At 42.2% G+C, this 18,302-nt stretch overlaps 1 protein-coding gene across 1 annotated transcript in view; it reads right to left on the reverse strand.

The window, feature by feature from the left end:
* Window positions 1–1,967: 1,967 nt before the first annotated feature.
* Window positions 1,968–18,302, reverse strand: part of DNAAF11 (dynein axonemal assembly factor 11) — a 69,892-nt gene continuing 53,557 nt past the window's right edge. Inside the window, exons 11-12 of the mRNA XM_055314257.1 lie at window positions 8,358–8,443; window positions 1,968–2,197 (exon numbers count right to left, since the gene is read on the reverse strand). Coding sequence (XP_055170232.1) covers window positions 2,020–2,197; window positions 8,358–8,443 — 264 coding nt within the window. The 3' untranslated portion in view covers window positions 1,968–2,019. The remainder of the gene's footprint in view (window positions 2,198–8,357; window positions 8,444–18,302) is intronic.

Genomic DNA, 18,302 nt, shown 5'->3' on the forward strand with positions numbered 1-18,302 from the left:
AGATTCCAGAATCGGGCCATGATTCACATAAGCCTAACATGGAATGCTCACCTTGCAGCAAGTGATCAAAACAGCAGTGGGAGTGCGTCTCCCACTCTGCCGTTTGTCTTTCAGGGTGGCCCTGCCCTGGATGAAGACAGAGGCGGCTCCTAAGACATTTCCTCCTGCTCTTGGGGAATAGAGGGCCCCTCAGTGCTCCCAGTCTCTGCTCATAGAGTTGCCACCCTGGCATTAAATTCTCCACTCCCCTCCCTCCCTGGCCCGGGTCCCTGTTCCAGGCTGCTGAAGAAGAGGGGACATGTGTCTCTTCCCTCACCCTGCCCCCCTGCTCCTCGGCTGCACTCCTGGATCTCCTGCTCCATCCCCGACCTGCGAAAGCAAGGGGCAGGATAGAGGAGAGGGGTGAGGGAGGAGTGTCTGGGCTCCGTCCATTGCGGCCTCCCCCATGCAGTGGACCCTAGGGCATGGCCCCTGGAGGCCACACAGACAGGCTCCCTTGCCCCTTGCTTCTGGTTGGGTTTATGGCCAGTGAGAATCTATCAAGAGATTGGAGGGGAGGAGGAAAGTAAGGTCAAGATGTTTATTCCCCCAGCTTGTCCCTGTGGGCTGCATCCTGGAAGAAAGTCCCAGTTCCTGCCAGTTGTCTACTGTCCTCAGCTGTCCCTCTGGGTCCAAGTGACCACTTCCTCTCTTTATCCATTCAAGTCCAAGGCTAGAAACTGCCAGGACCTTGACTGGTACAGGAATGATGGTCCTCACATGGCCTGGCCGGGCTTCCTGCTCTGCCAGCCTAGAGGACAGATGAAACTGACTTGTCTTCTTCTGAAGAATCCCCCTTTCATGGGTTCTTCAGAGGTTCCCCGTTTGCTCCTCTCTGACATCCCCAGTCCTGGCCAGTCCTCTGAGCTTCCTTCCTCAGCCCCACATGCAACCCATGACAACCCACATCTGGTCCTTAGAAAAGGCTCACACCTTCCTGCCCCCAGCCAGCTGTGGGTGAGGGTCACACTCTCCACTCCTCTGGCACAGCTTTTCTCTGGTCCCACAGATGATTCTCCTGGCAGGATGGGACTCCGGCCCCCTGTCAGTTTCAGGTTTCTCAGGCACCAGCTTGTGCATCCCCAACTTCAGGACACACTCTTCCAAACACCCTTTGAAGGCCCTCTCACTAAGCTTGGGCTACAGAGGAGGAACCCCAAATCGGAGGCGAAGCTCATAGAAAGGAAACAGCTCTCTCCAAAGACCAACATTCATCCATCTTCACCCACAAAGTCCCTTGGAAGCCACACTTAGCAGGATCGAAGTGAGGACATGGCACCACTCTGCCCAAGGTTCTCATCCTTGACCCAACAGGCTCATCTCCTGTGGACAACCCTGTGCTAAAGCTCCCGCTGGGCTGGCTGGGGTTCTCTAAGAGCTGCACTGTCTTCTGAGGCTCCCTTCAGCCCATTCTCCTTCCCCCTCCTTCCACCTTCTTCTCCTCATTTTGTGGATGCCAAGCCTGTACCTACAGCCTTAGAGGCTCTCCCTTCCTACCCTTGCTCGCTCTCCTCTTCATCATTCCAAGGCATTACCACCAATAGCCATGAGAAGAAAATTGAAACACTGCTAAAATCATATTAACACATTGCAATTTGATCTGAAATTACGGTTTTAACTTCTGAGCTTGACCAATTTGCTGAAGTACCAATTTAATAATCAGGCCTTTTATCTCTGACTTCATCTCTCTGCATTAGCAGCCAGTCCTGTGATTGAAAATCAACATCTTAATGTAATAGTTCTATGATTTACAGAACATTTGCAATAGCCAACATTTTATTATAGACAAATGAGTTATAGCATTTTAAGGTATACATTTGAATTTTTAGCTAGTTTAAGAATATTACTGTATAAAATAGAAGTCGAAACACTGAAGTAGTAACACTGATAAATAACTCTGTTTACCCCATAAGTGGTATACACACACACTGCACTGAGGAAAAACCGGGTCTGGTGAGTCCGTTGATGCAGCCTGATGTTTCAAATCAATGGAGGCACTTCAGGGTTATCTTCAAAGTCAGGATTTTCCTCACTTGGTATAATTTTGGGTTCAGCTCGAACTCTTTGGAGCCTGTGTTTTTTCTCTTGAACTATGTTAGCCACATCAGGGATGGAACGCTTGCTAGGATCTACTTCTAGTTTCTCAATTTGCTTGCTTCTGTAAAAGCAAAAAAGGCAAGAGGAAATTGAGATGCCATTTTAAATTAAATTTCAAACAGAGTCAATTCATTCATTCATTTATTCAGCAAACATCAGCAAGAGCTATCCTTAGAGCATAGAGACACAACAATAAGAGACCGTCCCTGGTTTCAAGTAGCTCAGAGCCTTGGAGGAGCAAGAGTGGACAAGTAAAGTGCTGATGCATAGACAGTGAGGGGAGGTGGGCTGGGAAATATGTATTTATTTCCTTTTTTAAAGATTTTATTTTTAAGCAATCTCTATAGTCAACATGGGGCTCAAATTCACAACCTGAGATCAAGAGCTGAATGCTCTACTGACTAAGTCAGCCAGATGCCCTGCATCTGAGAATCTTTCAATAATACAGCAGGCGAACCCCACAGCCAGAATCAATAACAGAAGCACCATGGGCAGGTCTTACTCCTGCATGTAGCTAATCAGGCTCCTGGACCCTGTTGCTTCAGATGATCCAGCCTGCATGCAGGGACATTTATATACATTCAGGTGTTGAGAAAGCTCTCTCTACCAATTTCTCTTGTATCTTTGGTATATAGCTTTACTGAATACATGTTAAATAAATGAAAAAAATATTGTACTATTGTGCAATCATAAAATTAAATAAGACACTATCTCTGACCTACAGAAAATCACAGGCAGCATCATCCAGGAGCCCCACACTGATGTCCTCAATGCAATGCATGGCAGGGAGGGAGGTTCAACTCAACTCTGGAGAGTGTAAGCCTCTGTTGTACTTGTAACCCATCCCCCTCGTTCCTGCCACTGCCTATCCTGGAGGCACTCGAATTTTTAATTCTTCTCAATATTTTGACTAATACACATGGACCCACCGAAGGAAAGTGTAATGTATACAAAGAGTATAAAGCATAAATATTCTGAAGACCCAGATTGCACACTACAAACTATCCAGGAAATAATAGTTTCCAAAGACCGACATTATAGTCATTATTAAATATAGCTCTACTTTTTAATCCCCATACTCTTATTTAAAAGGCTATCATATCTGTGGCTTAATTAGGTAAATATGTAAATTCATCTATTATAATTATGTTGACTTTGAGGAAAAGCAGCCTATCTCACTTCCAGGCATACACCTCTTGCGCCACAACTTCTGGATCTTAGCAATAGACCCTGACCTCAGCCAGTTCAGTTATCTGTGGCTCACCCACTTCAGACGTTGTGAGGAATAATTTGCGTGCAGGACTTTAATTGGTCATGAGTGTCTGGGTAATAGACAGCCAACAGATAGGCCAGGGGCACCTGTGGATCATGCTAATCCCAAAATAAAGAGGTGAGGAGCTTTTGTCCCTTGCTCTTTCCTCCCTCAATGTCAGATGCCTGAAATGACAGATGCCCATCGTCAGTTTTACCCACTACCTGACTGTCAGAACCAGAAACTCTGGAGTCTAGTAAAAATAACTGGAAGGCAAAATGAATATTTTTACTACCACAGAAAATAGCAAAACAAAAGAAAAGGTCTAAAATCATTAGGCATAAAACACATTAAGTATTGATTCCTTTTATTAAAGAACATAAGGAAAGAACTTTCTTCTGGTAATATGGAAGGCTAGACTATTTGGACCAAGGATTTCCACCTCCCACTGAAAACATTAGGGAGATCATGAAAGATGTGGCAAGATAATAAGGAACCCTATGGTCAGAATTCAGTAAAAGGAGGAACCAGGGAGGAAGTGGATCCCCAAAGCCACCTTTGCCCTGAGGGAATTTGCTGAGGCCCTAGAGGGGTGCTTTTTGGTCTTGCTGACCTTCTAGAGTTAGGAACAGAGGTCAAGGTCCTGAGCATGCCAAGTAGGCAGCCCGACAGGATGCCCTCTCTACCAGAAGGTTTTTGTATCATGTATGAGTGAATGAAAAGTAAACCCACTCTGCCTACCTCCCAAGGGACTGTGAGGAGAGTGGGACAGAAAAGGGCTGAGTTGTCACCACAGCTGGTGCTTCCATGTGCTTATAGCAGCCATGGTTAAAAACCATCAAACTAGAATTTAGAGTGAAGTGGTTCCAAACTGGCAGTATCCTCAGGTAGGGTCTGCCCCAAAGCACATGCCAATGCCTCCTGGCTGAGCACCTCCCAGGCTTCTGAGAAGCCCTCAAACTATTTTCTAAGGCAATGGAGCAGTTTGCCATCAAAAGTAACAAGCACTACAGGAAAAATGGTACTTTGCATAGGAACAAGCATAAACAACAAGAACACAAATAGAAACTAAAAACCTCAGATTCTGAATAGGAAAGCATGAATTATTAAACTAATAAAATGTTTCAGACTTAGTAGTATAATGTTGAACTTTTTCTCTGGGATTGGCTATCCGACAGAGATGCCTGCTCCTCATCTCCATTCCACATTGTACTGGTGCCTTTCCTTATGCACTAAGCATGAAAAAGAAATAAAAAATACAGGATTAGGAAGAAAGAAAGTCACCATTCTCTATAGACATATAGAAAATCCAAAAGAACCAACAAATTAATAAAATGGAAGGTCGGTAAGGTTGCTCGGTACAAAACCAAACATAGAAGTGCATTACATAGTGGTGATGGTTGTACAATATTGTGAATACACTAAGTGCCCCTTTCAAATACTTAAGATGGTGAATTTTATGTTATATGTATTTTACCACAGTAAAACATTAATTGGAAATCTATATACTAGAAATAAAACACATTTACAATAGCATCAAAATATCACATGCCTAAAAAAATAATACGATATGGGTATATGTAACATGAATCTGGACACAAACCTTGCAGCCTTCATAAGAATTAACTCAAAATAGATCACTGACCTAAATACAAAATACAAAACTGTAAAACTCCTAGAAAAGAACATAAGAGAAGAGCTAACCAACCCGAGTATGGCAACACCATTTTAGATACAACAGCAAAGGCATGATCCATGAAAGAAATAACTGACAAGCTGGATTTCATTAAAATTAAAAACTTCTGCTCCATGAAAGATAATTTTGGGAGAATGACAAGACAAGCCACAGACTGGGGGAAAATATTTGCGAAAAACATCTGATGAATGACTGTTATCCAAAACATACAAAGAACTCCTCAAACACAATAATAAGAAAACAGTGTGATTGAAAGAAGCACCACGGACCTTCACAGACACCTCACGAGCGAAGATGTACAGTTGGCAAATAAGCAAATGAAAAGATGCTCCAGACCATATGTCATCAGGGAAATGCAAATTAAAACAACAAGGAGATGCTAGTACATGCATATTAGAATGGCCAAAGTCCAGAACGTTGACACCACCGAATGCTGGCAAAAATGAAGAGCAACAGGAACTCTGAGACATTCCTAGCAGGGACGTAAAGTGGTACAGCCACTGTGGAAGACACGTTGGCAGTTTCTTATATAGCTAAATGTACCCTTAACCATGTGATCCAGCAATCACACTTTCTGGTATTCACCCAAAGGAGCTGAGAACTTATGTCCACACAAAGACCAACACACAGTGTTTATAGCAGCTTGATTCATAATTTCTCCAAACTGGAAGCAACCAAGATGTCTTTCAGTAGGTGAATGGATAAATAAATTGTGGTCCATTCAGATAACAGAATATTATTCAGCACTAAAAAGGAATACACTCTCAAGTCATGAAAAGACATGGAGGAGCCCTAAATGTATACTACTAAGTGAAAGAAGCCAATCTGGAAAGGCTATATATATGCTATATGATTCCAACTCCAGGACGTTCTGGAAAAGGTAAAACATAGAGATAGTAAAAAGATCGATCGTTGCTAGGGGTTGGGGTGGAGGAGAGAGGGATGAATGGGTGAAGCACAGGTATTTTTAGGGCAGTGAAACTACTCTGTATGATACTATGACATGGATACATATCATTATATATTTGTCAAAGCCCACAGAATGAACAACACCAAGTTTGAACCCTAATGTAAACTATGAATTTTGCATAATAATGATGTGTATTAATGTAGGTTCATTAGTTGCAACAAATGTACCACTCTGGTGGTGGATGATGACAGCGGGGAAGACTGCATGAGTGGGGGCAGCAGACATACATGGAAAATTCTATGCTTTTCACTCAATTTTCCTGTGAACCTAAGACAGCTCTAAAGAAAAAAAAGTCTATTAAAAAAAAAAAGACACCATGAAGAGAGTAGAAAAGCGAGCCCAAGAATGTACTAAGATTTATAATTCTGGCCCTACTATCACTTAGCAGGTTTGTGATCTTGGGCAAATTAATCTTTCAGTCTCAGTCCATTAGGAATAACTGGGTTTTCTCTTATTTTGAAGATGAAAGACGGGGGATGGATGGTATCATGTCGCACAGAGTAGGCACTCAACATCAATAAACACATTCTGAGCAAGTTCTGTGTCCTCCTTGATCAGACAGTGTCATGGGACCACAAGAGTTCACAGGCTTGGTTACCTCCCCCATAAAACATGATTCCCTCCAGTCCCAATGAAAAGAACCTCACTCCATGGATCTTCTCCCTCCAGTCACTCTGTCTGCACAGCAAGAGGAAAGAGGTCACTGGCTATCAGAGAGTCGACGGGCCTATTCTGGCCCTCCTGGTGTATCACTATGTCTTCCATCCTCCTCCCCCTCAAACTCACAGCTGCCTGACCTCATTCCCAAGTGCAACCTCCACAGGCAGCTGTTTGGCTCATGGGATTGCCCAGCCAGAGGCTGAGATGATGTGGACGGTTGGTGAAGTTTGTCAATGATTAAGAAGCATCACACAGATATGCTATGCATGGCTGGGAGGTGATTATTTCCTAGTAATGAAAATGAACAAGAGAGGCTTTGCTAACATAATGTAGGCTGTAATCACTGTTAGGGTGATCTTCCTGGGTCTGAAAACCAGCTCCACGCTGTTTGCAATGACTGGGCTTCCCATACCTGTGATTCCTCACAAACTGGATTCACACTCTACATGTGTGAATGCTGTTGGAGGTTGATTAGGACCATGAATATTCATGATAGCACAATACCCTAGAATCTCTGTAAGTTACACATATATCTGACGTGGAAGCCACTAAAGTGAGAAATACGAGAGTGGGTCTCCAAGGTTAAATCCAGCAACCCACCTTTCAGAAGGAATTAACTCCACACCTGTTGTTAGACAAACCCCATGTTCGAAAATCTACAAAACTTCCACAGTTGACTTGGAATATGTGAATGCCTGACTGCTTATATTATGCAAGACATAAATATAGCTCTTGTTCAGGTATTTTTGTGATGATAATTTCAGCATATACATTTGTATCACAAAGATAGTTTGCCTGGGTTCAAAATAGATTTTGCCATCTGGATGGTAAGAGTCTGGAAATCATGACAAGTAGAAGGAAAGTTGAAAGGCCTGGGATGTGCATTCTAAGGAAGAACTGAAATAAGGAGAACTTTGTCCAGAATACTTTGCTTATGGAAACTGGGCTTTGTTCTGAGGGTATTCAGGGGGAAAGCTAGAATGTTCGGTGGGGAATGGAGGAGAGGCTTCTTGCCACTAGGGAGTATGGAGAGTGGGAAGGGACCCCGTGGGAGAAGCTGATGCAGAGGCTCACAGATGACTTGTAAGGAAAGGTTGACAGGAATGCACATGGTGGGGTCTCTTGGCCCTTGCAGCCCTGAGGGTTTTAGGATTTATGAAGTGACATGCAGGCCGTGAATGGGCAGCATGAGCAGCGTTATGAACAGGGTTCAGCAGAGCTGCCCCAACATGTCACAGCCTCCAGACCCTCAGATATTCAGAGCTTCTCTCCCTCATTTGCCGTATCGGTAAACTGAGGATAAAACCAGGGAGCACTAAGTGTGCTAATATGGGTGGAACACACATAATAGTGCCCGATACAAAGTGAGTGCTCAGTAAACGTGAGCGGTCACTGGTGCTGACTTCACCACTCCTTACCATTTTCCTCACAAGAAATTGGGGCCGTCTGTACGCACATTTGTTTTTTAGGGATCAAGAGCCCTATAAATTGAGAGTCTATGTTTTGGGAACAAACATTAACATTCATAGCAGAAATAATTTTTAAGCTTTTAATAATTGTATCTTTGGGGAAGGTGCATTGTAGCCACCAAATGACAATGAAGAGAACTATAATAAAGCTCAAGACAGCTGGGGAGGTGGTACCTTTGGTTTGTGGGCTCTCTGCGGCTGTCCACGGTACTCTTCCCAGACTTTGAGGTTGGTCGCCAACCTGTGATTATTCCATCTACCTGAAATAAAAATACAACACATACTAAGTGGCACATTACTCTCTGATGTATCCTCAAAAGTATACTCTCTCTCTCTCTCTATATATATATATATATATATATATGTATATATATATATTATACTTTTTTAAGAAGCCCCAAAATTTTAATTTTTGCTACATATTCTATAAAAGAATCTAACTTTAAGCCCCTGTGTGGTATGAGAAAGTTATATCACAAATTGTATCTTGCAAAGCCACAAGCTATCCTTCATTTGCCAAAGGCCAAGCAGGGGGAACAGGGTGAATTAATTCATGCAACAAATATTTTCTGAGAGCCAGCAACATGCCAGACACCGTCTGCGGTGGAGGGGATACAGATGTGGTTGAGACACTGCCTCTGGGCCGCCCCGCTCCGCGCACCTGCTACAGTAGAACGCCGAGCTGGTGGGCAGGGTCACGCCTCTGCAGGTGAGGGCCATCTGCTGCCCTTTCTCTGTTGGGCTTGAGACTTTACTTGCTGCACAGCAGTGGTCAGATCCAAGGGGAAACAGACTAGGCTTGGACTTTGAGGGTCTGGTCACCACCCCTACTCCCATCTGCCAGCTCAGGCAAGCATGCTGGACTCACCATGCATGTTCGGGAAGGGAATCGGGAGCACCGAGGTAGCCTCAACCTTAAACCAGATTTTCCCATCCAAGCTTTATCAAACCTCTGCATCAGAGTGCTGGCCACTTAATCTGGTTATTAGATGGGGTAACTTGTTTCCCGTTAGACTAGCGATTCTTGATTGTATACCCCACTGGTCAGAGCCCCCAGAAAGCCTATCCCGTTGTTTGTCACATAAACTTTTGAGGAAATGAATGGTGAACAAAGAAATGAAGGAATGAATCCTAGTCTGGGGTTGAGGGTGGGCTATAGCATCAGATCTGGTGAGGTGAGGGGATCCCTGGGTGGCTCAGTGGTTTAGCACCTGCCTTTGGTCCAGGACATGATCCTGGAGTCCCAGGATCGAGTCCCACATCGGGCTCCCTGCATGGAGCCTGCTTCTCCCTCTGCCTGTGTCTCTGCCCCTCTCTCTCTCTCTCTCTGTGTGTCTCTCATGAATAAATAAATAAAGCCTTTAACAACAACAAAAAATCTGGGTAGGTGAGTGCTTGATGGATAACCAGCTCTTGATGGCAATCCCCCTATGTTGTGGTATGAGACCAGTGTTTTAGACAGTGCACTTGTACATTTATCTATCATATTTTACAATTGAATCCGTTTGTGTGTGTGACTTAGTACAGCTCCCTTACACAGAGGAACAAGCACACAGGGAACATGCCTTTCCCTTCCCATACTCTCCTTGGGAGGGCCCGTGTGCGATGCAGAAAGGAAAGATCTGCTGAAGCTCCACCAGTTCAGTGTATGTGCTGAATACCTGACTGGGAAAAAAATACCTGTAAGTACCACAAATGGTCTGTGCAATCCAAGGCCAGACTTTTGTTGAGACCCTGCGAGGAAATGACAGTGAATATTGGATGTGCCATGGATGCAACATTTCAAGTCTGGAAGAGTTTGCTCAGAAACATTTTGTACAGTCTGCAACAAAAACTTATATAGAAGAATACTATGGAGGAATCAGCCACTAAAGCTACCAATGCAATGTTTACTGAATTCCAAGGAGGTGGCTCATGGAAAGGTTTGCCCAATGAAGCAAATTCTACTATCATCAAACATGTTTTTTTTTTGTTAATAATGTTTTATTTGCTAGGTGTTAAACAATATGAATGCCATAGTTTTGTTTTGCATTAATTTCTTTTTTTTTTTTTTTTTTTTTTTTTTTTTTACTTATGATAGTCAGAGAGAGAGAGTGAGAGAGAGGCAGAGACATAGGCAGAGGGAGAAGCAGGCTCCATGCACCGGGAGCCTGACGTGGGATTCGATCCCGGGTCTCCAGAATCGCGCCCTGGGCCAAAGGCAGGCGCCAAACCGCTGCGCCACCCAGGGATCCCTGTTTTGCATTAATTTCTTGCTGGCTAATGATTGATGTTATATTTCCAGACGTTGATGTTGGTAAGGTATGAATGTTTACACTATTTTTATTTATTTACTTGAGGGGGGGCAGAGAGAGAGACAGAGAGAGAGAGAGTGAGAGAGAGAGAGAGAGAGAGAGAGAGAGAGAGAGAGAGAAGGAGCAGAGGAAGAAGCAGGCTCCACTCTGAGCAAGGAGCCCAATGTCGGGCTAGATCCGGGGACTCCAGGATCATGACCTGGACCAAAGGCAGACGCTTAACCCACTGAGCCACCCAGGTTCCCCAGTTTATACTATTTTGATATTAAAACTTAACTGGGTTCCTCCTTTTCTTTAACTGAACTAGTGTGATAAATACAAATATTCCTGCCCTCACCTCCCTGGCCTATCCTTATGGACATGGAAACACTTTTTAGTAGCTGAGCCCAGTTCTAGTTTATTAAGCCATATTAATATCAAACAGGAAGGAAAAGATACACCTGAGGGGAGCAGAGGGAGAGGTTGTTGATGTTAGGGTGATGAGAACTGGCCCCTTCCTCCTGCAGTGTCTCAGGAAGGCAGCAGGACCTCTGGGAGATGTGGCTGCATGGTTGGGTGGAGGAGCATTGTCCACTAGAATTTTCTGCAATGATAGAAATGTTCTGTGCTGTCCAACAAGCATTTGAAATGTGGCTAGTGCACCTGAGCTACCAGAGGTTTAATTTTATTTAAATTTATGTAATTTTAGCTGACCAAGCTAGAGAGATGGGAACATGGTTACGGTGAGCCCCAAATGCATATGTGGGCTGCCCGATTCTTCTTCAGGGTGAAGGACATCCATCCACACCAGTTACCCCTAATTCACCTGTGGCCCTTGACTATGTGTCCTTTACAGTTCTGGAAGTCTCTGCCCCTTCCTCAACATGCCTGGGACCTGGCACCCTTACGGGATTGTGAGAACTTGGAGCCTGTATCCCAAACTCTCCGATCCCTGATCGGGCTGCTGGCTCAGCTCTTCCCTCCCACTCACAGGCAGGTGTCCTGAGGGCACACCCTCACAGACATTCTGCACGGTCATCTCCTTCTCAGATCTGTTCCCGGAGAGCAGGGGCACCTTTGCATTTATTTTTTAATATTTTAATTATATTAAATGAGGCCAATGTTAGTCAAGAATCATTAAACTGCCAGTTTTAAGAAGAAAGCTCTTGAGCCAAAAGTACAAATTTTATATTGCTTCACGTTGTAAATGCACTAACAAGAATGATATGCATAATTAGAGTCTTAAAACACCCCGTTTCTAACACTGTTATTTGTCACATAATAAGCTCAGACAAAGATTCACTGTGTTTATGGAAATGCAAATCGAATCACAAATTTGGAACTTTTCTTCACAGAGAATTTGCTGCGCACCAGAATCTAAATGTGTTTCTTATTTTTAAAAGATATTTTCAGCTTATTTAGTTCCAAGGATTCTTTTTAAGTTTAAAAGTTAGGAGGAACTAAGAAATCAGTAAGAAAAATATTGACACTAGCATTCCTATTAACACCAAAAGTCGTCTTAAACACCAATATTTATATGAACGGCAGGCAAAGCACTTCTGATGAGATCTGATTTTCCCCAGCAGAGGACTGCAGGTTCAGGTCCTAAAAAACTGCTCGTGGTTCTCCTATTATACCTGCAGTGCTGCCACTGCTCTTTCTCTAGGAAGTGATGTTCATTGACGCTAAACATCTTATTCATTTGTACTAAGTGTGTTTAGGGATGACTGATGGACGAGCTGTAAGGGCCAAAATATGTTCAATAAATTAGATCTTGGGGGCCTAATGGTTTCCTGAATCCATACAAAGAAATGCAATCAGCTTCCTGAAAATTCAATTGTGGGACAGGCACAAAGGTACAAATCAACGTTTAATGATGTGGTATTACTTTAATTCACATAGAGTCATGCAATTTCATGCAGTTGAAAGTTGAGAGGGAACATGAAGGTAGTGACCAAGTCCCCTTCTCTGCAGGAGGCCAAAGTCCCCTCTAAGGCTTTCCTGGCAGACGACTTTCCAGCTTTTGCTGAAATTTACCCTGGGATGGAGTCGCGCATTACCCAGGAGCGAGACAATCTCCCTCCACTTTTATGTTTTATTTTATTTTATTATCTTTATTAAAGAAAGGCAGACTGTCCATTTCTTTGGATCTGCCTGATTTGGATGCATGCAGCGCCTCATTTGGGTGTATCTGGAGTCTTGGAAGCTTGACTACCCTATGTTCTCCTACAAATGGACCTTGAGAACTTGTCTGGAGGTTATACCAGGGGAGCACAGCTACTCCTATACCCTTGACCGATGAATGGTCCTTCTCCATCAGGGAAGGTCATCCTATTCCACTGAGCATGAAGCTTTGGGAGGGACGCACATGGAATGGTGAGGGAGGAAGGGGGCACCCGCCTACCCAGCCAGATCAGCTAAATCAAAGTGATGACAGATGTCATAGTCATATCACCTTCACATCCTATTTTTTTAGTGTAGTTTATTTTTTTTTTTGTTTCAAGTTTTTATTTAAATTCTACTTAGCATACAGTGTAATATTGGCTTCTGGAGAAGAATTTAGTGATTCATTACTTATATACAAACACCTGGTGCTCATCACAAGGGCCCTCCTTAATGCCCATCCCCCATCTAGCCCATCCCCCACCCACCTCTCCTCCAGTGACCCTCAGTTCGTCCTTCATAGTAAGAGTCTGTTTTACACTTTGCCTCACTTTTTCCCCCGTGTTCATCTGTTTAATTTTTTAAATTCTGCATGAGTGAAATCATGATACTTGTCTTTCTCTGGCTGACTTATTTCACTCAGCATGATACCCAGCTACATCCCAACTACATGTAGTTCCAGCTACATCATTGCAAATGGCAAGATTTCATTCTTTTTTATAGCCGAGGAATGTTCCACAGTTGTCTTGGCTTTTTCCATGGACCTCTACTTTAACAAAATGAATGTGGTTGCTTTTCCCAACTATAGAAATCACTAAGACTATGAAACCCAGATTGTGTGCACCGGGTAAAATTTAGTAAACAGACACAAGAGAGAGAGACCCAGCTCTTGAGTCTTATCTTCAGGTTGAACCATAGAAATTACCAATACCTGACTTTTTGACCTACAAAACAGTGATTTCACATGGTTCAACTTTTTATTTATATGAGGCTGAATAAGAATGAGCAAACAGTCACTCGACTCCGGGTGAAGGCTTGCTGTAGTGGTAAATTAAAAGAGCACATGAACAAAGAAAAAGGAACCTAAACCAGAGATATTTCTTGAGGAACAAAATATAAAACAATCTTTTAATTTTTTCTTCTGGGAATTTACCCTGGTTTCTTAAATTATAGTCTTCAGGAAAATCAGAAGTAAATTGCTCTTTTCTTGGATTTTCACTTTGTAACACAGTTTCCACTATTATCTCCATTAAATCTTCTCAAGGAATATTTACTGAGCATCTAGTATATGCCAAACGTAGGAGTAAGTGGTAGATATGGAAATGATGGATTGAAAAATTATCCCTGAACATCTCAGGAGACATGAAGATACACAAGCAATTAAAATACACTGGAGAAAGTGCAATTGAGGCATATAGGCATACACTAGTGTGGGAGCCCAGGGGAGGAAGGGACAGGGAAGGCTTACTGGAGGATGTGAGGTTTGATATAAATTTTATAGAATAAGCAGGAATTTGCCAGAAGATGGAGATGATGTAGGGAATGAAGAGCATTTCAGGGAGAGAAAAAGCCTTAATAAAGACAGGAAGGTAAATGACCACACAAACTAGCACAGAATGTTGGGCAGATATAGGTGGAAACAAGGCAGGCAGAGGTCAGGTCTCAGGAAATTTTATTTTAAGATCCTTGGACTTTGCACAGGAGGTGATGAAAATCTCTGCATTTTTTTTTCTTTCAACTCAGCTGAAACAGCATTATTCTCAATGTACTCTTATTTTCATTAGCCAAAGTGTGTGGTGTTAGCAAAATTTTTAAGTCCAGTGGAATGACGGTTTTTGAAAGAAAGTGCTTCCTTCATCACTAGGTAAAAATATACTTTTTTTTTTTTTTACTATTACAGTTAAATTGCTTCTTCCTCACCCCAAACTTTATTCTGAAAATACTAACGGCATGTAATTTTGTTGGGAACTGGGTAAATGTGTGTCCTGGTCATCACATTTATTGTCAGAATACTTACTTGTCAATTGCTGGCTAACTAATCTGCTCTTCTGGGCTCCTGTTGGCCTGTCAACTACGTGTATACGTGTATATTTCTCTAGCTTCCCGCTGTCCCCCAGGAAGGAGGTTTTAGAGTCTGCATCCAGGATCACCTAGCACTTATCCATCCTCTTCGAAGGCATCATTTGCATGAAACACAATCCATTACTCACAGTTTGCCCCTGCATAAGGAGAATATGAAAGTTCAAATGGAGATTTGCCCTTAAAAGAATTTAACCCTAATAATTGACTTTCATACTCTCCAGGCTAAGCCTCTGTGGTATTTTAATGAGGATGTGATATGGAATCCAAACTCACAATGCAGGTGCTGAGCCTGTTTGCTGTTGTATCCACTTGTTGGCCTGTTTCTGCTCCACTCTGGGGAGATGAAGGACATGGACCCTCCAGGCCTCATTACCCAGCTTCCCACCTTGCATGGCTTCCAGCTGGGTGTGCCCAACGAGAAACACTGGAGGGAGGTTGGTGGTCTAAGAAAGAGGCTCCAGGTGCCTCTCCCACACAGTCCCTACCCGCGTGAATGCCTCCTCCAGCAGTGGTAGAGTCTACTCTGTGTCTGCCCAAGAAGCCTCTGTGGTTCTGGTTTCTTTCAGGTGACGCTGATGCGTGGTTTCCGCCATCACCACCTCCTCCCTCTGTCCTGGGAGTGGTGGTAGCCACCTGATGTTATGGGTTTCTGGGTGGTCTTACTCTCCCTTCTTTGGCATCTCAGATCTTCTATTTTCCATGTAATACATTTCCTGATTTACTCCTATGTGGCACATTGCTGTATATACTTCCTATATATTTTTTCAGTACTTAAGTGTTTCCTGACTTTTCATTAGACCCTTAACTGACTTACTCCCTGTTTCTCACACCTCAGGGTACTTGTTAAAACAAACATTTCCACAACAATTAATTAGAACCTGCAGATAGTGGCCTGGGAATCTAGTTTTTTTAACAAGCTCTGTCCAGGTGATTCTTAGGATCAGGCAAGTTTTGAGAATAGTCTTACTGATCCCAGGGCTTTTCTGGATGCGATTCACAAGCCACACTTATGGGATGTGCTAGGGAAAGCCATTGGTGGGTTTTAAGCATAAGAATAAAATAATCTGATTTATGTTTTAAAAAAGGTCATTTTGGGCAGCCCGAGTGGCTCAGCAGTTTAGCGCCGCCTTCAGCCCAGGGCGCGATCCTGGAGACCAGGGATTGAGTCCCATGTCGGGCTCCCTGCATGGAGCTTGCTTCTCCCTCTGCCTGTGTCTCTGCCTCTCTCTCTGTCTCTCTGTGTCTAATAAATAAATAAAATCTTAAAAAAATAATAAAAATTAAAAAGGTCATTTTTTCTTTTGTATGGGTAAAGAATTAAAAGGTGGAAAGAACAGAACTGGGGAAAACAGGGAGCAGCCTTATGAGGTGGTCAAGCTAGAAGATGACACTGGTGTGGACAAGGGTGAGCTGGGAAGACAGAGGTAGTTACTGAATTCAAGACGTGTTTGGGTGGTAGTGCTAACCCGCTGTACTTGTGAGGGTAAGAGGTAAGTCGAGGACACCTTCTAATCTTTGACTTGGACAACTGAGTATATATGATGGTGCCATTTTCCAAGACAGGGATGACTGTGGGAGGAGCAAGTGTGAAGAAAGAAATTTGGTGTTCATCTGGCCATTTGAAACTAGTCATGCTGATTTATGCATTCAGTTGGCTTGTCAGTTGGTGGCTACATATAAAATATCTTTGGTTCTAAAGCCTATACAATTTGCTAATATTTACATTTTTTAATTTTCCAAATAATATTTTTTATTTCCTTTGATGTTTAATAGCATTTTAGGACAGCATTTTGAATTCCTCAATTTATTTATTGGTTTACTCTGTATTTAATACTTAGTATTATATCTATTGACTCATAATTAAATGTAATTTCTATAATTCTTTCCTTTGGAAATGAAATGAGGTTTCATAGGGTTTCATCTATTATGAACTTTTAAAATTATCTTAATTATATTGTTCAAATAATAAATGGTTTCACTTTCTGATGATCATAAATTTATCAAAGACAGAAATTGGAGCTGATTCTGTTTATTCTTGTCTATAAGACCTTGTGCTTTACATACTTAAATAATGTACAATCTAATTAATATATGGCAATTGGATCTTTATTTTATGTAATATTTTTATTATTATAAAATAATTCTTCTATCATGTCTGATACTCATTTTCCCATAAATACTCTATAAACTTTGGGCAGCCTGAGTGGCTCAGTGGTTTAGTGCCGCCTTTGGCCCAGGGCGCGATCCTGGAGACCCGGGATCGAATCCCACATCGGGCTCCCGGTGCATGGAGCCTGCTTCTCCCTCTGCCTGTGTCTCTGTCTCTCTCTCTCTCTCTCTGTGTCTCTCATGAATAAATAAATTAAAAAAATCTTTTTAAAAAACTCTATAAATTTTGTTACATTCACTTATTAGAGCTTTGTCCATTCTTTTCTTTACCTGTCTCCAGTCTTTTAGTTTCAGGTGTGTTCTTGTGAACTGGACAGCAAAATGGATTTTATGTCTGTTACTTTCTTACAAATTTTCTGATTTTGTTTCTTTCCTCATGTTTTTCTATTCCTAACTATATTCACTTTTGTTTTCATTTTATGTAATGCTTTGTAACTTACACATTTGAATTCCACTAATTTTCCCCCAAATATTTAATATTAAATTTAATTTCAACACAAGCACAGCACACTGTTAAGACCTAAGTGTGAGACCTGAAAATATAGACATCCTAGAAGAGAGCAGAAGCAGCAATTTCTCTGACGTTGGTCATAGGAACATTTTTCTAGATATGTCTCTTGAGGCAAAGGAAACAAGAACAAAAGTAAACTATTGAAACTACTTGAAACAAAAAGCTTCTGCACAGCAAAGGAAACCATCAACAAAACTAAAAGGCAACCTACTGAATGGGAGAAGATATTTGCAAATGACATATCCAGTAAGGAGTTAATACCCAAAATATGTAAAGAACTCATTCAGCTCAATACCAAAAAACCAAACATTCCAATTAAAAAATGGTCACAGGACCCAAATAGACATTTTTCCAAAGGATATATCCAGATGGTCAACAGAAACATGAAAAGATGCTCAACATCACTCATCAGCAGGGAAATACAAATCAAAACTACAATGAGCTAATCACCTGTCAGAATGGTTAAAATCAAGAAGACAAGAAACAACAAGTGTTGGCAAGGATGTGGAATAAAAGGAAACCTCGTGTATTGTGGGAGGGACTGCAAATTGATACACTGTGGAAAACAGTATGAAGGTTCTTCAAAAAAATTAAAAATAGAAATACCATGTGATCCAATAATTCCACTATTGGGTATTTACCCAGGGAAAACAAAAACACTAACTTGAAAAGATATGTGCACCCCTATCTTCATGCCAGCATTATTTACAACAGCCAAGACAGGGGGTGCCCGGGTGGCTCAGTCAGTTAAGCATCTGAGTCTTGATCTCAACTTAGGTCTTGATCTCAGGATTGTGAGTTCAAGCCCCATGTTGGGCTACACAAAACAAAACAAGAGCCAAGACATGGAAGCAACATAAGTGTCTATCAATAGACAAAAGGATAAAAAAAAATAGACAAAAGGATAAGGAAAATGTGGTA

The sequence above is a fragment of the Nyctereutes procyonoides genome, unplaced genomic scaffold (genome assembly GCF_905146905.1).
Source record: "Nyctereutes procyonoides isolate TBG_1078 unplaced genomic scaffold, NYPRO_anot_genome, whole genome shotgun sequence".
NCBI classification, from domain to species: domain Eukaryota; kingdom Metazoa; phylum Chordata; class Mammalia; order Carnivora; family Canidae; genus Nyctereutes; species Nyctereutes procyonoides.